General features: G+C 40.5%; 1 protein-coding gene across 1 annotated transcript in view; it reads right to left on the reverse strand.

Annotated features, from left to right (window-relative positions):
* Positions 1–24,959, reverse strand: part of OPN4 (opsin 4) — a 50,563-nt gene that overhangs the window by 18,698 nt on the left and 6,906 nt on the right. The window contains exon 2 of the mRNA XM_057421520.1: positions 6,268–6,453. Coding sequence (XP_057277503.1) covers positions 6,268–6,453 — 186 coding nt within the window. The remainder of the gene's footprint in view (positions 1–6,267; positions 6,454–24,959) is intronic.

Raw genomic sequence — 24,959 nt, forward strand, 5'->3', positions numbered from 1 at the left:
TGTATCAAGGTCTGTGCCTTTATCAAGCTTTAATAGTGCTATGAGGCTGTATATGTTCTTTTGAATTGTAAATACTGGCAGGTGGTGGTACAGCTGTCATGTGCAGTCATTCCTTCCCAGGAAAAGGAAGGTTGCTGGTAAGAAAGGAGGAAAGTGCTCATGGGTAGACATGAAGTTCTCCCTTTTATGCTGCAGTTGTTTATGCAGTAGTTGGTATTTGCAGTCAGAGTGCAACTCAGAAATGCCTTTGACAATACCCCAGTTATCAAAGGAAACGGTTATTTTCAGACAATAGAGGCAGACATTACTTCTGAATACATCTGTGAGATTGGGCAGAAGTTATGAGAGTGTATATTTAAAACAAGGGTGGCAATAGCAGGAGGTGAACCCCAGGACTGTTTGGAATTCTGGAAGAGTTTGTCTTTGCTTGTATGCTGAAGATTTGCCCACAGCCATCCTCAACAACTAGAAAGCACTCCCTGGGTTTCTGCATTAGCAGCAATAAAATGCTGGACAAATACCCTGAGCTTAGAGAAGGAAGATGTGGATATGGCTGTTACTGTAATTGGAGGAAAAGGTTGAAGTTGATATACTAACTGAATAACAGTATCATGGCATTTTTTGTTCAGGTTCCTGTACCAAATTGTAGGTTGGCGTCACATCATCAACAACAGTGGGCATCTTGCCTAATTAGAAATTGCTGTGTCTAACACACTGCCAGTAAAATAACCCCAAAATCCCACACTAATAGCAAGCGGAGAGGGAGAGTCTGAGATAAAAGTGTTGCAAATAAATGACATTGGGTGTTCCTTGGTTTGTTTTGGTTTGTTTTTTTTGTTGTTTTTTTATTGTTGGGTTGGTTTTTTTTCGTTAGGATTGTGGCTCAAACATACTTTAACTGCTGTTCTAAAGAGAGTTCATGATGATTATTAATGGAATGGAGATTTCTGATATTTTTTTCCTGTAGCTATCCATTTAATAACAACTGGATCAAGGTAGCAGAAATGAAGCAACTAAAGGAGCTTGTTTTGGCTACAAAGAACAGATTAAAGTTGTTTTAATTTGAATTGAATTTATGGAGAACTAAGGACAAGGAAAAATTTAAAAGGTAAATATAAACACACAGAGACATCACAAGAGAGAAGAGGTTATTTAAGGGACAGTAGAAGACTTTAAAATCACTTGCTCAGGAATAAAACAAGTTCAGAATCAACAAAAATGTCAAGTGTGAAAAAATAAAGGAATAACTTAGTGGAGCCATGATAGAACATAAGCAATACTAAGTATATGGGAGGAACAAATATATGGGAGGAAAGAGGAACAAATTCACATTTTAGTGTGGACTTCCTGTTGGCCTGGGATTTTTACCACAGGGTCCAATTCTGACTATTCTCTAAGAGGCAAAAGTCATTTATTAAAAAAAGTAATTTCAGTGGTTTTGTTGGAAATACAGAGCTGATTCAAATTTTCTTTAAGGCAAAGAAAGGTACTGGTTGACTGACAAGGCATAAATAAGACCTGACCACTTCAAGTTCATCACTAAGTTGCATGCATACTGCTTCCTTACTAGAAAATGAAAACACATGCCTGTATCACTCTTAGTTGCAGATCTTCTACAGGAATTGTACTTCAAAATAAAGGACAAGGAGAAAAAGATAGTGCTTGAAGAAATCAGGTCAGCAGAATAATCAAGAAATCAGACAATTCCCAAAGCTTTTCTCTATTCAGTTTCTCCAGCAGATGGGCCTTATTTAGCCTCTGTCTTCTGTTTTCACCCCATGGTATGAGTATTTGGTTGGCAGGGGAGAATAAAACCCCACTGTTGCAATCTCCACTGTAGCAATTGTCCTTTGAGAATACTCTGAACAAGTATTCCAATTGCATTGAGAATACACAGCATTGTTGCCTTGCATTTTTTTTTTCTATTCAGAATTCTTTTTAGAATCACCTCCTAATGAAGAAAAAAAAAACAGGCAAAACCAGCACTTCATTATTCCTCTTCCAAGTGATGTGAAAACACAGCTAATTTAATGTTACATTGTTCAAAACGTCACCAAATGCACAAAGAAACTGAACTGGAAGCTAAGAGGTTGGACATTTTCCAGTGGATGGACAAATGGACCACAGCTTTCCTGAGTCAAGAAGATACTTGCACCTGAGGCTCTAGACCACTGGGTGCCAGTATACCCACAGACCAGCTGTGCTGCAGGTGGCTTGGGTCGGTATTCATTCTGTAGGAAGCAATTCATTGGGAAGCACCAACTTCCTGAGAGTCATTGCACATTTCTCAAGCAAGCATGAAATGATCATGGAAGCTGTAGAGGACATCAAGGTAGTAACTGTAATGTAACAAAATTTCCTTACGGTAAGTACTGAAAGTCAGCTGGAGAACATATCGTAGCCGTGGACAGCATTTTAGTCAAGCTTAAAAGCAAGGTTTATAATACTGTTTGAGTATGTGAAAAATGGCCTTTCGCTAGAACTGTAGAAGAATTTGTGTTCTTAATCTCCAATAGGCATATAATTTATTATTTATTTACACCATAGTTTTGCATAATCAGATGGATAATTTTAGTGTCATCAGGAACTTAGGGAAGTGCCACACTGATTCAGAGCACCATTCCAGACCAAACACTAGCCTGCCTTTAGCCACAGCTGGGTGTTTCACAGAGCTTCAAAACATGCATAGTGAACAGTGATGTGGGAATTTAATTTTCACTATAGAGTCTTAGCAGTTAATTTGTAGCCTAAAACAGGCTTACTGTCCATTTGAAAGGATAATCTTAGAGGAGGATATTTTTATTCTCCAGATATAGGTGTAATCCTTTTCTAAATCCTACTTATCATTTGCCTCAATAGAGTTAGTAGCAGGAAGTTACAAAGTTAGGAAGTTGCCCTACATTAGTGTATTTCTTTCCAGCAGGTTTAAGTATATCTTTGTGAAAACACTAGAATAGAGGGAAATAGATAGGTTTAATGCAATCTACTTTCTTAAAATGTTCACTGTTCTCCCTAAGGAAATGCTTGTCTACTGCCTGCAACAAAACAGCTAGAACAGAACTGACCATGTTTTCAGTTACCATTCAGTAAATTTGACTGAGACTTACAAATTTAAGATGTTTTTGGGGAGTTTGGAAAAGAGGGAGTGTTTGATAGATAAATAGGTCTAAGTCCTTTCTGTTCTGGCCTTGTCTGTGGAAGCTGCAGCACAACATGGAGCCTCATTCTATATCTATGGCCTGTTTCCCCAGCTGGTTACAAGGGAAGCAGAATTCTTTCTGGAGGGCCAATTTGAGGAGCAGCCTGCTTCTTCAGGAAGAGAACAGTGCGCTGTCATTTCTGCTAAGGCTTGGTGCAAGCAGAGTGTTGTGGCTTAAGCACTGAACCCAGGACACAGAGAAAGGGGTAAAAATGAATCAGCCACAGAGTACATCAGTGTAGGGCAGAACTTGAATTTCACCATGAAGTTTGTTAAGACCCTGCAAGACACTGGTCTGAAGAGAGTTAAAAGGCTAAAGGAATTCCTTTGCAGTCCAGGACAAAACAGTGATTCCTAAGTGATTTGCCCAGGTTAGAAGGAATTCTAGATCAGATATAAATAGGAATATTTGACACCTGCATCTATTCTTTCTTGGGAATCTGTTTATTATACACGTTTTCATAAAGAGATGACTCTTTAAATAGTTATTTTGTAATATAGTAAAAAACCCCAAACAAGAAAAAAAAACCAAAAAAACAAATCAAAACCAAAACACAACAAACCAACGCTAACAAAAAAAAACAAACCAGCTTAGAATAACTTCTAGCAGAGAACATACCATTTTCGAAAGGACAACACACAAACAATGCAGTTCAACTATTACTGTGGAAAAAAACCCACCCTGTTTTCAAAGTAAGAAAAAGGTCATATCACTTAACTAACTGTCCACTTGGAAATGTTGGTTGTTGAAGTTCTACTAAAGCTAACAGTGTTGATGGTAGGAGCAAGGCCATGAATGTAAATACTTGTACTGAACATAAAATCCTGTTTGATATAGCCCACTCCTCATGTTCTCCCAATGGTAAGAGTATAAAGCAAGGTTTAGTTTATACTTACAGGGAAAGCAGAAATCCTCATAAGGTCATTTCGGGATTTGAACATATTTCAGTGCTGGTTCTGATTGATATATTGATTTTTATTTTTGTGCGTGTGACATTGTCTCCAAAGCCAGGAACAGAAAAGACTAGGACAAGGACATTTTTCAGCTACCTCTGCCTGGACATTTGATGGATTGCATCTATTTGGTGTAAAACAACACAAAGAAAGGGGCATAGGAACTGCTATGTCACTGCTTTTATGAATTCATCTGGCTTCAAACTGTAAGCATTGGTCTTGCATATTGAAAGTTTCAATGGAACAGAGCCCAGTTCCAAAACACAACAAGTTTTGACAGTCCCACATTGATTTTGGGAATGTATCAAGTTTCTTTGTTCTTAATTTTCCTACAAATACAGATAATGAAGTGGCTTATTTACACAGTAGGACTTCTACAACCAATGGTAGCATTAGGCCTTTTACATTACAGCAAATCATACAGTTTAGAAAAATTATCAGAAATACTGTAATTTCCTAGGGTTTCTAGGTGCAGTGTTGGTACTGCCTATCTAAAAGGGACTTCAAACAACTGGTAACACTTATTTTTCTTTACAGTTCCTTGCCCTGATTTCTGAGCTTGCCTCTGTAGGCACTTGCTCTGTGATGACAGGCAGCACAAAGAGGAGTGTAATCCCATCTCAATTATGGTTTCAGCAGGGTGAGGCCAACTGCTAAACCCTCTTTCCAGTAGACAGCAGGACTTTCCATAGATGATGCTTTTCCTGTTGAGCAATTTGGATAGCAGATTTTGTATCCTATCTTCTGGATTTAATATCAACCACAAGCAGCACTTATTGCTTTCAGTCCTGAAATTCTCTTAAACCAATCTTTGTGTCAAATTAAAATGCAAAACTTTGAAAATACACACACTTGGTCTAGAGAGAGGAAACAGCTAATTATGTTTTTTCAGCAGGATAAGGAAGAAATCCATTTCTAATTTTCTGATGTAAGTCACTCTGTCCCCAGAATCCTTTTCCATTTTTCCATGTGCTCTCCAGTCCCTGTTATCCCTGCCTGCTGTGTTCCACTATCCTCTTTCATATGTTATCCATCTAATTTAGTTTGTAAGCGCCTTGGCTCAGGACCCTTCTCTGTTTATCTTTCTGTAAGACACTGCACAAATCCAGTTTTTATTAAAAAATAAATAATCAGACTGCATTTTTACTATGCAAATACTAAAATATTTACTGATCCTTCATTATAAATTAGGGTCAAACTGAAAAACTCAATCCAACATCCTGTATGCATAAAACCTTCTGGAGTGTTTGTGTTGAAACCTGAACACAGTTTTAAAGTGTCTACTGTGTTATGTGGGCCATGCCAAAATACCTGGTGTGACCACATCAAGAATTTAAGTTGAATTTCAGATTTGGAAAACTTTTAAAATTAGCTTGTTTAAATATTTTATTCTTTACTTTTAAACAGACTTATGTGTAAACAACAGGTGAACAAAACTGTGTAGTTCTAATAGTAGACTGAGAGACGCAACAGGAAGAGGACTTCTGACTTCTTTGGTTTGGGCGTGTGGGTGGGAATGGAGAATATTTTTAGTCAGCCCAAAGGAATTTGATCCTGAAATGTCATCACAGTAGAGTCTCACCTTCACACCTCTAAGGAAATTTTCTTTCTGTTTGGTATTTAACAGCTGAGAAAGAGCTTTGATAGAACTTACCTGAAAGCCTTCTGAACAGATCTCATGGGTAACTGCAAATAACGACTCTTTAACATTTACACTCCACTGCACTTACAGACTGTTACAGAAATTAGGGGGATTTCCATGTTGAATAGTAACACAAGACAGCATTGTGTTTAACTACTAAACAGCTGTTTAATGCCCAAGAACCTCTTCTTTTGACAATTTGCAACGTATTTGGTGTGCTTTGCCATTAGCCCTTCCTCCCTATCTTCTGCCCATGTAACTGCTGAAAAACCCTACTTCTACAGTCCTTTTTGTGGTAAATAAATAGTTAAAGTAATGAAAAGAAGATTTTAAAGTTTTCATTATGTTGTTCATTATGACATTACAGCAACAAATGTGTGCATGCACCTTAAATGTCCATTCACAGTTCCACAAATGCCAGCTTTGCCAGCAGAACTACTTGCTACAGCTTTTAGTGACAGAAAACACTTACTGTTGGGTCTCTAAGCAGCAGGTCCATCAGTGTGTAGGCATTGGCTTCCAAGTCATTCCAGGTGTTGAAGGACTCCACAATTTTGGTGCAGTTGGTATCCTCACAGGGACAAGAGATCTCCCTTTGAATGAGCTGACTATTTACATGAACAAAATCTAAGAAAAGGAAAGAAAGAAAAGCTCTCCTCTGAATTTAGTCAGCCAATTTACCTTTTTATGTGTATGTAAAGCAGATTGTTAGGTTCTCTGGAATAACGTGAGGTCCAGTGCAGAGTTTCCCACTAGAGCTTCAGATCGCTTCACTCCATCTTCAGCTTAGCAAAGGGCAGCAGCAGCAGCTTCCACTTAAATACAGGAGACAGCAGGGTCTGCACATGCCCAGTTTGAAGATTGTTCCATGCAGATTCCAGCTGCACTTTAATGCAAGTGTATAAAACTAACGCTGACTTAAAAGTGCCGTTTTCTTTTTTGCCTTTGACAGTTATGTGTCTGAATTATAAGGCTATATCCATATTATCCACATGTGAAGACAAACAAGTTAAAAGATTGACTTCACTGTCTGTTGTAAATATTAGACTTTACTGTTCATTTTCACTGTACTGGTAAATTAGTTTTTTGTAGTCTGATTTTAAAGAAGATGTATGTGTACAGTTCTGCTGAAATTGGCTGAACTCAGATTCTGATATTTAACAATGTGCTTATGTGCACTTCTGTCTTGTAGAATTTAGGTCACAGTTGGTCCACTTCTAAAAATAAACAAAAAATAGGGATAAAACCCACTGACATCATCTTTTTCAGCTCTTCAGTTAAAAAAAATAAATAAATAAAACCACAAAACCCCAGGCAAATACCTTAGGCAGAGAACAGCAGACAGCCACTTCTTTCAAGAGTCGTCTGCTTTCTTTTACAGTTGTGTTTAGTTAGCGTGTACATGAACAGATTCTTCTTCACACAAATCTTCCTTTGCACTGCACTATGCAAAGAGATGCAAATTGCTGTATTCACAGTTGAAGGCCCATTACTGTGGTAAGAGAAGTTTAATTGCAATAGAGAATTAAGCAGAGTGTGAAAAAGCTGTTCCAGCAGATACTGCAGCCTGAATATCACAGAGTTTAGGCCTTCTACCCACTGTAAAAATAGCCTAAATGAAAGCTATTTAGCTTCAATGCAGTTGATAATAAAAACAGATGGTGCGAACTGTTCCTGGAGGCCCTTGTGAGAAGGTTGTTTTATCTGTAGGATCTGTATTCCTCCACCTTTGCATGGATTCCAATTCTCACGTACTTTTCCTTAAATTAGCACTTGCACAATCTAACCTTAGACTGGGGGAAAACATTGCATTTCTTTGCATGAACAGGTTCTGTGCCTCTGTATCAAAGGCACTCATCTACAGTGCTGAAATTACCTTTCCTTGATAGTCATACAAGGCATGTAGCATTTACTTTGTGTCCCCAGGCCACTGAACATTACCCAGAGGAGACACTTATACTCTACAAGCACTCAAACTGTGAGATCTTAAAAATAATTATTAGGAGATTTGTTGTGAAAGGCAGAGAGATTTCACTGAGTATCTCTACCCTTCAGTGTTAGGTAGACACGACCAACCCAGATTTCAACTATCATCTGTGGCAGAACTGATCTCAGAGGTGGCTAATCACTGACAATTTTCAACATGGTCAGTGTCTGAAATTTTGTGGTCATTTTCTAGGGAGTGCTCTTCCCCTTTTCTCTATGCGTGACATCAGACACTTGAATATCAGGGCAATAGTGGATATGACATTAATGGTACGAACTTCAGAAGACACTGATGTGAACTCCAAATCCATCCCTGTATGCCTGGATACACAGTGTTTGCATGCAGCACACTGTAGGTGTGAAGCAGCAGACAGTGGGGTTGGACATCTTGACAGGAGACTTTTGGAAGGTAATTTTGCATTTTACTACTAAAAAGGCAGTAGTCATTACAGAAAGCCACAACGTGAAACTGTCAAAAACTTGTACTTTATTCAACTTAAGCTTATCAAGGGAATAGAGCAGAAAATGCGTTTTCATTATGAAGTGCAAAGAAAAAATGCAATGGGAGATTTGTGTGAACTTCATATTCAGAGAAGTTCCATACAGTTACATTGTGCTCTTATCAAACTGATAAGATACAAAGTTTGAGACATACAATCTTCAAGGACAGGCATAAATACTAGGTCAGAGGTGTTCTCTGACTTGGCATTCTAATTTTCTTTGCTCAAATCCACTTAGTTTTCTGCTTTGTGTCTTAGTTTTGCGTAATGACAACACTCATTCTCTTTACATACAGCTTGTACATTAAGTTTTTCTTTTCCCTTGGTCACAGATTACATTTTTCTTCCTTCTTATTTCCTCTCATCTTAATAACAACTCAGTGCACTGAAAATATTTCCTTTCCAATTAGCTTGGAAGCATTCAATTTTTGGTATTGTTGGGGAAGCCCATAATATGTCTGGCAGAGTCATCAAATCATGGAATAAATGTAGTCTTTTTTAAAGTAAATCAGACATTGTAGAAACTATGTAGCTTCTTGATTCATTAGATTTGGTGGTGTCGTAATTTCCAGATAGAATAATCAGATTAGTACAGCAGTTCTCAAGAGTATATTATAAAAGAATAAAAGTATAAAGGACAGAAAGAAAGTTTTCCCAGTGAGAAATGGATGCTAGTCCAAAGATTTGATTTGATATCCTTCCTTAGGCTCTGGGGCTGTTTTTGTGAATAGTAAGCATTTGCAAGCTAGAGGTGAAATTGTTTCTGAAAATTGGACCCTAACACTAAGATTCATGTCCAATGGAAATGTTCTCATATGATTACAGTTGTCTGATCCTGTGTTATAGCCAATTGCTAGAGGCAATTCAGCTGACCTATTTTCTGTGCAATGGATCAGCTTCCATGGAAGGAAGTCATGTCCTAGAACTGCAGAAGGTGTGAAGTATGAGACTTCTCATTCTCTGTACCAAGGGTTTGGGAATTCAGACAAAGAAAAATAGCAAATCATTCACAGAACTTCTCTCTCAGATTTGCTTTTGGTTTATATGCAGTATTTGGTTTATATGCGAGTATTACATTGCAAATAAAAGACAGACTAGGGACAATGTGGTCCCTCTCCAGAAGCTAACAGGAGAACTGGCTGCCCTGGATTTGGAGAATCTGAGGGTTCTTAATGACTTCTTTGCCTCAGTCTTTACTTGCAAATGCTCTGACCACACCACCCAAGTCTTGCAAGGCAGATGCAGGGACTATGAGAATGAAGACCCTAGGCCCACTGTAGGAGAGGATCTGGTTTGAGACCATCTTAGGAACCTGAATGTACACAAGTCCATGGGACCTGATGAAATCCATCCATGGGTCCTGAAGGAGCTGGCGAATAAAGTTGCTAAGCCACTGGCCATCATATTTGAAAAATCATGGCAGTCAGGTGACATTCCCGATGACTGGAAAAAGGGAAATATAACCCCCATTTTCAAGAAGGGGAAAATGGATAACCTGGGGAATTACAGACCAGTCAGTCTCACCTCTGTGCCTGGCAAAATCTTGGAGCAGATTCTCCTGGAAGGCATGCTAAGGCACATGAAAATCAACAAGGTGCTTGGTGACAGCCAGCATGGCTTCACTAAGGGGAAATCCTGCCTGACCCATTTGGTGGCCTTCTATGATGGGGCTACAGAACTGATGGACAGGGGGAGAGCAGTTGACGTCATCTACCTGGACTTGTGCAAAGCGTTCGACACTGTCTCACACGACATCCTTGTCTCTAAATTGGAGAGACATCAATTTGATGGATGGACCACTCGGTGGATAAAGAACTGGCTGGATGGCCGCTCACTAAGAGTTGTGGTCAATGGCTCAATGTCCAGCTGGAGACCAGTAACGAGTGGTGTCCCTCAGGAATTGGTGTTGGGACCGGTCTTGTTCAACATCTTTGTCGCTGACATGGACAGTGGGATTGAGTGCGCCCTCAGCAAGTTTGCCAATGACACCGAGCTGTGTGGTTCGGTTGATACCCTGGAGGAAGGAATGCCATCCAGAGGGACCTTGACACGCTTGTGAGGTGGGCTGATGCCAACCTCATGAAGTTTAACCATGCCAAGTGCAAGGTCCTACACCTGGGTCGGAGCAATCCCAGGCACAGCTACAGGTTGGGCAGAGAAGAGATTCAGAGCAGCCCTGTGGAGAAGGACTTGGGGGTGTTGGTCAATGAGAAAATGAACATGAGTCAGCTTCAGTGTGCGATCGCAGCCCAGAAAGCCAACCGTATCCTGGGCTGCATCAAAAGGAGAGTGACCAGCAGGTCAAAGGAGGTGATCCTGCCCCTCTGCTCTCATGAGACCTCACTTGGAGTATTGTGTGCAGTTCTGGTGTCCTCAACATACAAAGGACATGGAACTGTTGGAACAAGTCCAGAGGAGGTCTATGAGGACGATCAGGGGACTGGAGCACCTCCCGTATGAAGATAGGCCGGGAAAGTCGGGGCTGTTCAGCCTGGAGAAGAGAAGGCTGCGTGGAGACCTCATAGCAGCCTTCCAGTATCGGAAGGGGGCCTACAGGGATGCTGGGGAGGGATTCTTCATTAGGGACTGTAGTGACAGGACAAGGGGTAGCAGGTTAAAACTTAAACAGGGGAAGTTTAGATTGGATATAAGGAAAAAGTTCTTTAAGGTGGTGAGGCACTGGAATGGGTTGCCCAGGGAGGTTGAGAATGCTCCATCCCTGGTGGTGTTCAAGGCCAGGTTGGACAGAGCCTTGGGTGAGATGGTTTAGTGTGAGGTTTTGCTGCCCATGGCAGGGGTGTTGGAACTAGATAATCTTAAGGTCCTTTCAAACCCTAACCATTCTATGATTCTATGATTAAATCAGAACAACTCAAAGTCTTTTGCTGAGCAATAACTGTTTTCCTTTAAGGTTATCTCACTTAAAGTTATCAGAACACTAGACTTACAGATCTGGAGGGAAATTTGATCTCTGGCTCTCCCTTGTTTATTCTCTACCAAAAGCTTAGCTCTGTTGTATCCCTGGAAAACTTAATGGAAGAAATGTATCAGTTCATAACCCCAGGTAATTACTAAAGCTATCCAGCTCATCCTAAAGTTTTCAAATATTTCTGCCAGTGTTGTGTGTGAAACATGCCAGAAGCCTACCTGGCTTATGGCCCAGGTCTGAATTACCCTCCAGTCACTTCTGGAGAAAAGAAAACATGCCCAGAATTCATCTTTGAGTCCTGTCACATTGAAGTATGGTGAGAACATCCTTCCCTGTTTTAGAGTCCTGACTTTCACCTGCTCCTCTGTGGTGGGTTGACCCTGGCTGGATGTCAGGTGCCCATCAAGTCACTCTGTCACTCCCCTCCTCAGCAGGGGAAGAGGGGAGAGGAAATAAGATGGAAAAAACTTGTGGCTCAAGATACAGGCAATTTAATAAAACAAAAGCAGAGGCAAAACATGGAAGCAAATGAAAACAAAATATTTATTCTCTGCTTTCCATCAGCAGGCAATGTCCAGCTATTTCCTGGGAAGTAAGGCTTCAATACACATAGTGATTGCTACACTAAACATCGTAACAAATGCTTCACTTCCTCCTTTCTCTTGGCTGTTACTGCTGGGCAGACATTATATGGTATGGAATATCTCTTTGGTCAGTTTGGGTCAGCTGTCCTGGCTGTTCTCTCTCCTGGGATCTTACCCACCCCTAGCCTACTTGTGAGGGGGGAATGCTGGAGGGACAGCCTTGCTGCTGTGAGACTAGCCAAAACACTGGTGCCTTGTCAACACCATTATAGCTACCAACACAAAGCACAGCACTATGAGTGCTGCTATGGGGAAAATTAGCTCCATTTCGGCCAGACCAAATACAACTCCTTGATATTGATAATTCTGTTCATAGATTTTTATAAACTACAGGCAGAAGTAGCAGAAAGAGCCATTCCATGAAACTGAGAAAACTGCCAAACAAGACAGGGGAACGATAATACATGGGTAAAATTTAATTAAAGTCCAAATGTGCTTAGGAGTTCTTTCACAGTGAGTGAAAGGGATCAGTGTCTTCTTTGGGAGCTCTGCGTGGAATTAGGTTTTAACTGATCTGTAGGAGTACAGAATGGACTGAAAGAACAGGTAATTTGTTGCTTAGAAGTTAAGCAGGCTGCTGTTGGAGAGTTAGAAGACCAGGGGTATGGTCAGCCAAGCATTGATGTCCCTGAGACATATTTACACCTGGGCTTCCTTTAGTTTTCCAAAAGATTACCCAGATTTAGTTTTCCAAAAGATTACCTAGGTTTCTGAGGCCAACATAAGGAAAGTGGAATAGACTACTCAGTCATAGAAAAGGTAAAGTCCCACTTGTCTTCAACACAAACAAGATACTGTGCAGATACAGTTCTGACACTTGGGTTACCACAAATGAGGAATGCACAAGGGGAGGAAGTCGGGTGTTTCTGAAACTTACTACTAAGTTGTGTGATTTTTTTCCCCATTATGACAAGGAGAATGATAGTGATAACCCCTGTAAAACAACTTGGGAATAAAAAAGCTGCCCTCAAAATATGCTCTGCTTGCCTTCTAGACACACTAGATCTTCCTCTAAGTCTTGGGATAGAGGGAGGAATTACCGATTTTTCACTTGAGAGCCTAACCATTTTCAGTATGTCTTTCAAATACAATACCACATTATAAAATCTGAGTCCATTGCAGCCTTCCTCGCACATTCCCTCCTGTACAGAAGTTGTAAGCCCTGGGTATCCGGTGTGGTATTGCTTGTCAATGGCGGTAACATCTGAAAATACACTTCCCTGAGAGACCTACTTTTGTACTGGTACCTGCAGCAAACTCGTCTGCTTAGATATACAGGTGAAAACTGATTGGTCGTTTTATACAGAAATTTGGTTTCAACCATCTGTGTTCTTTTGCCTTTTAGCAACTAAGATCTGTCAGGTGGGATCTCTCCCACTTCCTAATTGTTCCCAGACAGTGTACTCCAATTTTGGCACCCCAGATAACAAAGCAGGGAGAGAGTTGTGTAATATATATCTTCTTCGCGCTCTATTAATCATAGAAATTAAATTTAGTTACTCATGCCTGGAGTAACTTGGTGAGGGGATATGAAGGCAAGAATACCCTTTGTAAATGGTTAAACTGAGCGCAAAGTTCTGTATTAACTTTTTGGGATCACAATCTTGGGACTACCCAAAAATCTACAGACAAAATAGAAAACAGTAAATCAAATCAACATGGTTTCTGCTCAGCTGTAGAAGTGAATAATTCACCTTATAGGTAGTTCTGATTTTCTGAGGTAGCCAAGATCTGCAGTGAACAGCAAAAGCACAAACTGCAGGGTGCAGCCAGCAAGCATGTAGCACTGTGGAGCTGTTTAGCCTCACAGCAGGAGAGTGAGAATCCCAGGGCTGGACTGAATACAGAAGAGCCAGACCAGAAAGGATGGTTTAGAAAAGTTCATTCAAACACAAGTTTTTTTCCCAAGACTTACAAAAAATATGAAATTTAAAAGTCTTTTCCACAGAGATGAAAAGATTATATCAGTGATCCCTCAACAGCATGAATTTAGCTGTGTAACATGACATTAAACTGCCACTCTATGGCAAGACCCAATCCAGGTGTTCTGCCTTAGTTTCCGCAGGAGTATTTCCAGCTTACTTTAGTGGTTTATGTCTTCCAGGCTAGATAGCTTGAAGAGGTCAACCCACCTCTGTCCTCTTGTCCTTCCTCACAGTCTGAAGACAAAGAGTCACACTGAGAGGTCTCCAGATCAGCCAAGATGGATTTGCAGTGCCTCCAGAAAAATCTTACCTTATTTTGTGGGCTGAGCTCTTGAATTCATCCTTCCCTGTCTTCTAAGGCTTAACCTCTTTGCAAAGCCAACCCTTCTCAAGAGAACTCTGGTTAGCCAAACATTTCTCAACTAATTTCACCTGGAAGCTTCCCTACTTCCAGTTTGCAAATAAGAGCTGTCACATATCCATCCCCTTCCGCACATGTGAAATAAAGCTGATTGTGCTGTGCAGGTGCAGTCTAGTGCCTACTGTAGGCAGGGACAAATCATACTTTGAAGATGACATAAAAATTGCTGTATCATTGCAAAGAGAACAACCTCCCCATCCTTCTGGCAATAATTAGATACAAAACTTAAACTTCCATTACTACTCTCTTGCCCATAATAAATCAGGTCTGTACAACAGACAACTTAGTTTGCAGTGGGCTGAAATGATGGGTCAGCACATGGTGGTCTCCAAGCTGCCTTGTCTTTGCTGGAAGTAAGCATTATGAAATATTTGCTTATGCAGAGATCCAGCAGAGCAGTGTGTTTCTGAGGTAGGGTAGGACTCAGAGAGCATTGATAGAAAAGGGGAGAAATATTTGCAGAGAAAGTCTATGTATCAAGCATTTTCCCCCAGTCAAGTAGTGACTGCCACTAGCGGTCCACACAGTGGCCAGTGACAGCCAGCAGTGCCAGGTTTGGGTCAGCATTTATAGAGAGCTTGTACTGCTTACAGGAAGAATGATTGATACCTTTTTCTTTATTGTTTGTTTTTTCTTAATGTGCTTATGTAGTAGTTAATTCTGAAATAGAAAGAACTCCATGACATAGAGCCTGTCACAGGGAGGGGCTGCAGAAATATCTTGGTAAGTAGGATAGAGGACAGTAAAGGACACTAATGAAAAGACTAAGGGAAGAGGAATAATAAGAAGCAATTTGTACCCACACACAGCAATCAAAATGAAAACCCTGGGGTTTGAGAAATAATAGTTCATGATAACCAGAAGGTAAACAAAGTGTGATGTTACTTGGTATTAAGAATTATCGTCTTTGTCCTTAGATAGTAGAACAATTGCTTCAGACGATATGCAGAGAATATATATACTGCCCCGATGGTTATACAACTGTTTTTCCTGGTGCATACTGTCTTATTTTACAACATCCTTGTGAAAGAAATCCTGTCCTTTCTAGAAATACCATCAGACATTCTGGGAAAAAATCCAACAACAAACCAACTGAACTAACTGCAGCTTAAGTCTCAGCAGCTTTCAGTTATTGTGGGTACCCTGTGCTTTGCTGTTCTAGACTGCACTGTGCCCATTGCTTTCAGGAAGTTGGGCAGAATGAGGAGGGACCACTCACTAACATCACTGAATTTTCAAAATCTTGTATTTGAATTGTTTCTGAAAACAGCCTGAAGACCAGGTGCAAATTAAGAATACCAGAGGATATTTCAGCCAAGTCTGTAAGAGTTTTCCATGCAAGTGTCCTGCCCAAGATAAAATGGCCAGCAACAACTAAAACAGAAGCAGGATTTGGCTCATACTACAACTGCTAAATATTTGTGCAGGAAATTCTGTCGTGATCATTAAGAAAAGAGATGTTATGAGGCGTTTGTTCCTGCTGCAAGTTGAAACCTTGCACAAAAAATCCAAAATCAAACAGACCTAATGCTTAAGCTAGAAGAGCATCTATGGCAGTTCTATAATTAGAGCTTTTCAGTGTACAGCAGTGGAAAGCCATATGCCCATTTCTTTATAAACTCTTGTGCTAGTGCTGCCATCCAGCCTGTCATCACCTTGGACTTTGATTTCCCAAGTATTCACGAGGCCTCTGAATGAACAGATTCTTCTTTGTTTAACTCTGCAGTGTGGCCTTTATTAATATCTGCTCTGCTAAATGCCTCCTCTGGATCCTTATTGACTTCCTTTTCGGTTGGTATGACATGCTTTTTCTCTGCCCTTAATTAATGGAATGCACAGGGCAATTATCATAGAGCTGCAGACAGGGTGCAAGTGTGCCAGTGCGGCTGTGTCCAGCTCAGTCTGAGCCCTTTTTAACTTGATCCTGGTCCTCTCCTAGCCCATTGCTTTAACTATTATTGCTATGCATCCCCTTCTTCGATCCCGCTTTTCTATTAAATCATATATATATTGCTGGTCTTCACTTCCAAAGGCTTCCATGGATTATCTATCTCCCGCTTACATACCATCTTTCAGACAGTATTGGCTTGCCTGCTCTCACATCCTGTCAGACAGTGATGCTCATCTTCATCATTTACTGAACATAGTTTCCAACATGCATGATTTGCTTGTCTTTATGCGGTTCCTCATGCTGGTGGCAGTGGCAATAGGAGACACTGACAATAGTTAGGCTCCAGGCACACAGAGCCTGCTGGCCGTATTGTCAGCTCTGACCTATATTGTATTATTGTTACCTGCTACTTTCCTGCCAGTATGCCTCCACTTCTTGTCTCCCTATACTTTGATAACAAGTTCTTTGGAGCAGAGACTTTTTAGTCTGTGCTGATGTAATGCTTTGATTTGCCTAACATTTCTAGGCATGAGAGTAATGTGAACATGGTGGGCTTTTATTCTCTGGTAGTGTCATGAATTTCCTTAACAACTATATTCTGCTTAATTTTGTCTTGATTAGTTTGTTCAGTAGTGAGTTGGTGAATAGTTCAGTATGGTTACAATAAAAAGTCAACAGAAGCTCGTGGTTTTGTTTTAATAAAAATATGGACATCTGTTTGAAGATTGTTTTCAGAGTTTAAAAAGCAAAAGAGAAAGCCTTCTGAATAAATAACTATCTCAAAAGCAAACCTGTGTGAACTCATGATAAAAACCACTGGCACTGATCTGTAGAAAGCCAAACTATTATTTCTCACTTTACTTTTATAATTCTGCCTGCTCCATATGGAACTAGAAATCCTGTTCATGACTTGCAGATGATGCTGCCCCCATAGTTGAATAGTAATTTTGTGGCACAGCAGACAAACATAGACAAATGTCTTCTCTACTTACTGTAAGAATTTGTCACTGAAGAATATCCTGAAATTCATATATGTGATTGGGAAAGCTGGACACTGCATTCTTTCTGCTTTTTTGAGATGGCTACAAATGTGCTTGAAACACCAAATAACATTAAAACACACGTCCTTGAATATGGACTTAATTTCTGGGCCTCGTTCCCCAAAGCAGGTGAGCTATTTTGCACATGACCGTACAGTTTCCTCCTTGTACAAACTGAAACTTCAGAATGCCACCAGTAGAAAGTGACTCACCTCTCCCTGTATAAACAAACAAGTGGTTCCCATTATGAGGGACATCAGATTTAGGCATACCTTATCTCAATTTGGAGTGAATAATTCAGCTACTTCTTTTCCTAATAAGAAAATCAGTGTACTCTTTTCTAAGAAGAATTTCAGTAATGGGACTTAAAACTGCAGAACACCCCAATAAAGAACAGACTTTTAGAAGCATTTTTCCAAAGAACGGACATTTAGAGGCATTTTTCCCTATTTCTGTTTGTTTACAGAAATGTTTTCTTTGCATCTTTTTACCCTATTTTGCAGCTTTAGTAACAAAATGTAATCTACTAAGAGTAAAATTCTCATCCTCTCTTGCTCCCCTTAAAAAAATCTCTACCCAGCCAAAAAGTTAGGCCTTTGCCCTTAATACACAAAGAATATTTTACTAAGGAAATGCATTGCTGCTGCCTTTGACATGAGAGGTGAAAATGTTACATTTTTCAGGGTTTATTTGTAGGAACTAATTGTCAAGAGAAGAGGTAATGAGAAATGTAGGCACTTGTGTCTTCAAAAATTTAAGTGAAGGTAAGTTCAAAAAATCCTAACCATTCAATCAGTACAAACTGTTACTGTTAATATTCCTGACTATACTTAACAGCCTACTCAGTCTTTTTGGTTTCAAGTTCATTGACTTGAGGTAGAGTTACTTTCTTGGATTTCTTTCAAAGTGAGAGAACAGGCCTGTTTATTTCTCAGTTCACAGGGAAATGTCCTTGTGCAGCAGTCAGAAATGGTTATCATCATCAGACAACTGCAGTGATCTCAACATGCTCTAGTATCTTGCAGACAGCAAGTCAACAATGATCATGTTGGTTACTCCATAGAAACAATAGAAACACAGTCTTGTGGCAGCATTCTGAAATTAGATACCAAAGAAACTCAAACCTGTTTTCTGAACACAAACATTTCACCTTTGAGGAACAGTATACCTTTTAGGACTCAGTTTTACAGTTCTCCAAAATAGATATTCCACCAAACATACTACAAGCTTCCAGGTCTAATTGCCCATACAGAATTAAGCAGTTTTGTATTTTTATAATGGTTCTACTCCTCACATAGCGTAAGTCAACATAGCTCTACTAACAGCTGTTACTGCTGGAGGACCTGTTAGAAAGCAACTGAAAGCTAGTATGTAAATTGGCCAAGAAAGATTCTGCCACAGAAACAGTTTCCAAGCACTGTTCAGATGCCAAAGCATCTTTATTTCCTAGCAATACTTGTTACTTGACAAGAGTCTAGTTTCTGGATGAGCCCTCCAGAGCTGCTTTATAATGAGAAAACAATGGAGGTCTTTTATTCCATTCACTGTCCTGATTTGAACACTACAGGACTCATTCTCCAGAGGAACTTTTTGATAATTTAACAAGTGACTTGGTTCCCCTACAACTCCAGTTCAATACCTGTAGAGCAGAAAGAGTAGCCTTTCTTTTCTCATGGGAATGTTTTGAGATGGTCAGTCCTGAATACCTATTTACTATCTGGCCATTTATTTCGAATCTTAAATTTGGAATCTTCTGACATTATCTTCCAGTATCTGAAGGGGGCCTATAGGGATGCTGGGGAGGGACTCTTCATTAGGGACTGTAGTGATAGGACAAGGGGTAATGGGTTCAAACTTAAACAGGGGAAGTTTAAATTTGGTATAAGGAAGAAGTTCTTTCCTGTTAGGGTGGTGAGGCACTGGAATGGGTTGCCCAGGGAGGCTATGAATGCTCCAACCCTGGCGGTGTTCAAGACCAGGTTGGACGAAGCCTTGGGTGGGATGGTTTAGTGTGAGGTGTCACTGCCCATGGCAGCAGGGTTGGAATTAGATGATCTTAAGGTAATTTCCAACCCTAACCATTCTGTGATTCTATTCTATGATTTTGGAAGATCAGAGCAAGAGATCTCATGAGTGATTTCTAAAAAAAAATATAAATTATCTGTTGCATTAGAGAAAGATGTTGGTATTTAATAAGTATCTCTAAGAACAGAACAGTTTGAGAATGACCATTCTGAATCAGCACGAAGGTCTGTCTCACCCAACATCCAGTGGCTGAAAGCAGCATGCTGGAAAAGAGTGCAAGAATATGGTGAGATTTCTCTAGAATACTCTTTCAGTTTCTAACAGTATGCAGCTCAGCAAACCTGTGCCTCTCAAACCGTATCTCAGTGATCTAAATCAAACACTGATGGGGCTTTTGTGGGTTTGTAAAAGGATTCTGAATATAAGTAAGAATATAGTTTCAAGTTATCAACATAAAAGTCAGAGAGAAGAAAGGCTGCAGTCTGAGCCATGAAGCTATTTTGGTCCAAACCAAATTACTTTTTAGTTCGAGCAGAAGCACAGAATTCTGAAATCTAACGCAGCCTTTCTTGGAAAGCTTTGTATAATTTAAAACACAGTCATACTACAACACCAGTTATCATCTCAGCTCAGCAACTTTCTTCATGATAGGCAAGTGTCTTTCAAAAAAGTTGCCTGAATAAACCAGCTGAGACACAAGCTGCCTTTCCCTCCTTTCCCCTAATGATTGGAAGAGAAATCAATCTTCTTAAACTGAATTTTTGGTTCACAGATTTTAATGCAATGTTTTTGGGTTTGGTTTGGCTTGGTTTGGTTTTAACGGATCCTAAATAGCTTTATTAAAAGTTCTGATTTTCAAGGTTTGATGGTCAAAACTTTAAGATTCACATTATAGAGAAGTGCCTGCAACTGAAGCACTCAGAATGACTAGTTGAAGATTTAGGAACATGTTTTTTGTATGAGAATTAGGCTGTTAGAACTGAGAGGCTGAATAAAACCAGAAATGTAGCAGAGTAATGCAACATTAACATCCATTATGTTGGGAATAGTTTCTAATCACTGCTATTTCTCAGGCTTTTCTTGTGCTTTGATGATGCTTCTACTGAATTTCTCTACCTCCAGTTATTAGACATTACTGCAGTAAAAAGCTCTTCATGATTCACTGAGTGCAGAAAAAAATGGAGGGGAGACTTAAAGAAGAGCAACTATTTTGCATTCTCCAACCATTACCCAACAGGATAAAGCATTGCACTGGGGCTGAGTTCTGAGTTTTTGGTACCCAGTTGAGTTATTAATATGTATGATCCCCAAATGTAAGGTGTTTTGCAAATTTTGCTTAATGATCAGTATTGAGAGGTCATATTAGAGATCATTCTATCAGAAATATTTGGAAGGCAGATGCAGGGACTGTGAGAATCATAGAATCATAGAATAGTTAGGGTTGGAAAGGACCTTAAGATCATCTAGTTCCAACCCCCCTACCATGGGCAGGGACACCTTACGCTAAATCATATCACCCAAGGCCTCGTCCAACGAAGACCCTAGGCCCACTGTAGGAGAGGATCCGGTTCGAGACCATCTTAGGAACCTGAATGTACACAAGTCCATGGGACCTGATGAAATCTGTCCATGGGTCCTGAAGGAGCTGGCAAATGAAGTTGCTAAGCCACTGGCCATCATATTTGAGAAATCATGGCAGTCAGGTGACGTTCCCGATGACCGGAAAAAGGGAAATATAACCCCCATTTTCAAGAAGGGGAAAATGGATAACCTGGGGAATTACAGACCAGTCAGTCTCACCTCTGTGCCTGGCAAAATCTTGGAGCAGATTCTCCTGGAAGGCATGCTAAGGCACATGAAAATCAACAAGGTGCTTGGTGACAGCCAGCACGGCTTCACTAAGGGGAAATCCTGCCTGACCCATTTGGTGGCCTTCTCTGATGGGGCTACAGAACTGATGGACAGGGGGAGAGCAGTTGATGTCATCTACCTGGACATGTGTAAAGCGTTCGACACTGTCCTACACAACATCCTTTTCTCTAAATTGGAGAGACATCAATTTGATGGATGGACCACTCGGTGGATAAAGAAGTGGCTGGATGGCCGCACGCAAAGAGTTGTGGTCAATGGCTCAGTGTCCAGCTGGAGACCAGTAACGAGTGGTGTCCCTCAGGAACTGGTGTTGGGACCGGTCTTGTTTAACATCTTTGTCGCTGACATGGACAGTGGGATTGAGTGCGCCCTCAGCAAGTTTGCCGATGACACCAAGCTGTGTGGTTCGGTTGATACGCTGGAGGGAAGGAATGCCATCCAGAGGGACCTGGACACGCTTGTGGGGTGGGCTGATGCCAACCTCATGAAGTTTAACCATGCCAAGTGCAAGGTCCTAGACCTGGGTGGGAGCAATCCCAGGCACAGCTACAGGTTGGGCAGAGAAGAGATTCAGAGCAGCCCTGTGGACTGAAGGACTTGGGGGTGTTGGTCGATGAGAAAATGAACATGAGCCAGCTTCAGTGTGCTCTTGGAGCCCAGAAAGCCAACCGTATCCTGGGCTGCATCAAAAGGAGAGTGACCAGCAGGTCGAAGGAGGTGATCCTGCCCATCTACTCTGCTCTTGTGAGACCTCACCTGGAGTATTGTGTGCAGTTCTGGTGTCCTCAACATAAAAAGGACTTGGAACTGTTGGAACAAGTCCAGAGGAGGGCCACGAGGATGATGAGGGGACTGGAGCACCTCCTGTATGAAGATAGGCTGGGAAAGTTGGGGCTGTTCAGCCTGGAGAAGAGAAGGCTGCGTGGAGACCTCATAGCAGCCTTCCAGTATCGGAAGGGGGCCTATAAGGATGCTGGGGATGGACTCTTCATTAGGGACTGTAGTGATAGGGCAAGGGGTAATGGGCTCAAACTTAAACAAGGGAAGTTTAAAATGGGTATACGGAGGAAGTTCTTTACTGTAAGGGTGGTGAGGCACTGGAATGGGTTGCCCAGGGAGGTTGTGAATGCTCCATCCCTGGCGGTGTTCAAGGCCAGGTTGGACAGAGCCTTGGGTGACATGGTTTAGTGGGAGGTTTTGCTGCCCATGGCAGGGGTGTTGGAACTAGATAATCTTAAGGTCCTTTCAAACCCTAACTATTCTATGATTCTAGGATTAACCCACAGGGAACTGGGTCTTTCAGGCCTTTAATGATCACGTGTGCTCATGCATGCTGGAGAGGGACTCTTCATGAGGGAATTTAGCATTAGGGCAAGGGGTAATGGGTTTAAACTTAAACAGAGGAAGTTCAGGTTAGATATAAGGAAGTTCTTTACTGTGAGGGTAGTGAGGCACTGGAACAGGTTGCCCAAAGAAGTGGTAAATGCTCCATCCCTGGCAGTGGTCAGGGCCAGGTTTGGACAGAGCCTTGGGTGGCATGGTCTAGTGTGAGGTGTCCCTGCCCATGGCTGGGGGTTGGAACTAGATGATCTTAAAACCCAAACCATTCTATGATTCTAGGATGCTATGATTTTGAAGCGCTGGTTCTGGCATTTCAGCTATATACTTATAGTGAGGTCACTTAATGCCATTTTCTGAAACTGCATATATAGGAATGAAAGATACTGATGGTCTTCTTTGCAGGTTACTTAGCTAACTAAACTCTGAGGAATTATTTGCAATTTGCTTTTAATTTTGAAAGCTGCTGCTTTTATGTACCCCACCAATCTGTTACCACACATTAGTTTGTGTGTCTGAAAATGATCTAATTTTTCCAATTAAGACAGCTCATCTAATGAAAGATATTTACATACAGAGCTTGCACAACCTCTCTTTACATCGTAACAGTTACAGCAAATGCCAACAGAAATAATGGCATGTTTTCCTGACTTGATAGCATCTCTCCCCAAAATTCATGAAAATACACCAGAAACATAAAACACAGGAGTACCATCATTAAAAACCAAGGGTGTGTTGTGTGGAGAAACACAGGACAGGGGCAGCTGTAATGAAGCCTACAGATATCATTTGCAACTCATTTTCCAGTGTCATAATGAATTGTTTCTCCATTGAACAGAGGCCAGCTTTGGTGGAAGGGCATTAAATACAGTAGTAGGCAATGTGTATGACAAACAGGGTAAAGCACAAACCATTTGGTCCTCTGTAAGAGTGAAGGGATTGTGTTTCAGTAAAAGAATTGGGAATCATAATGCAGGGCTTTAGGAGACTGCGGCAAAATTTTTGAAGAAGGAAAATTCCACCTTTATGGAGTTGCAGACACTCCATATAGCGATGATGGTACGTTTTCCTGCCTGTCATTCGGTTTAGGTTTTACAAATACACAAGTATTTCTTTTCAGTTGACTCGTACAAATGGTTCCTGGAATTCAGCAGCTGAGCTGGATTATTTAAGATTTATACCATTTCTCTAGGAATAACTGTTTCCAGTCACAAGTAGCTAGCAACTTATATGATGATGTATGAGCCAAGATGAAACTCAGCAGTTTCCTTTGATAGTGCTGGCTGGACTTCAAATATCAGTACTCCGGTTAGCAATTTATATGATGAAATGTAATAATGACTGTGGCATGAAAATGATCATTTAACAGAGTTTTTTATTTTTCCCAGATAAAAATATGTTTGAAAAATAAGTGTTGTAAAAGTTTCTCCATGATATACTAGTGACTGGGCAGGACTGAGTACCAAAAAAATGTCTGTAACTCGTATTCCTCATATCTGCAATGTGCAGATGTTCTTGGAAGCATGGGTGTCCCTCTTCAGCTGAAGACAATAATTATAGCATGCTACTGTTCAAGATTTACTATTTTAAGATGAAAAGAGTAGGAGTATCTACATATTGGACTTGCATAGCAAGAGAAGTAATGTAAAAGCAGTATATTTATTGTAACAGTTTATGTGTAGATCAGCACTTAAACTGTGTTCAGTGTCAAACTGAACCTGAATTTCAGGTGGGTTGTCCTCCTGCAGCACTTGGGTTCCTGTAGTTCCTGTAGCCATGCAATGCAGCCCTGGCTGTGAAATGGTTACCTTCTCAGGCCTTCCATCCTTCTCTGAACTATTTTTTCTCTTAAGCATCTGATGCTTTTGTCTTGACTGAATGGGACAAAGAAGCCAGGTTTCCTCTTTGTCTTTCCTTTTTTAGGAAGCAGTCACCGATCTTCAATTACGCAGTAGTACAGCTGTTTAGAAAGTTTTCTGCATTGGAGGGTTAAGGCAGAAACCTGCTAGACTGCAGTATCTAGAATTCTACCAGAAGTTTCATTTACAACAGATGTTTGCCATGTTTTGCCAGAGGCTTGATCAGTTTACAGCTTTTCCTAAGTGTCAGTTGTTAGTACAAAAAGCAGGTACAAAAAAGCTGACATTTCTTCTGTCCTTTTTTAACAAATTGGGGTAAAGAACATTATTTGTCATAAAGAACATAGTGTGACTTTCTCATTTCTCCTTTATTGAATCTCAGAAGCAAAGTACTGTGTTGTAACTGAAGTGGCCTCCAGGTAAAGTTTCTTCTGAGAAAATAATGATGCTCTAAATACAAATCTGGAATAATACTAGAGGGTTTTCAACTGTGGCTTGGGCAATTTCTCATCAAGCCTAGATAATAGTTTATTCCTTTGCAATATGTTAAACAGTTTACATGAAACAAAAGGAAAGTAACAGGGAAAGCAGTATATATTATGCAAGAAGATGCTTTCTTAATCTCTGAAGTTGTTGTGGTCAGATGTAAAGATTTTTTTTCCTCTGTTCTATTTTACGTTTCTATTATTGTCAGCAAATTTGATGTCTTCTGCAAATTAAATAAATTATGTCCT

The sequence above is a fragment of the Pezoporus wallicus genome, unplaced genomic scaffold, assembly GCF_028554395.1.
Source record: "Pezoporus wallicus isolate ANWC-B61680 ecotype Strahan unplaced genomic scaffold, APGP_CSIRO_Pwel_v1 contig_4816, whole genome shotgun sequence".
Lineage (NCBI taxonomy): Eukaryota > Metazoa > Chordata > Aves > Psittaciformes > Psittacidae > Pezoporus > Pezoporus wallicus.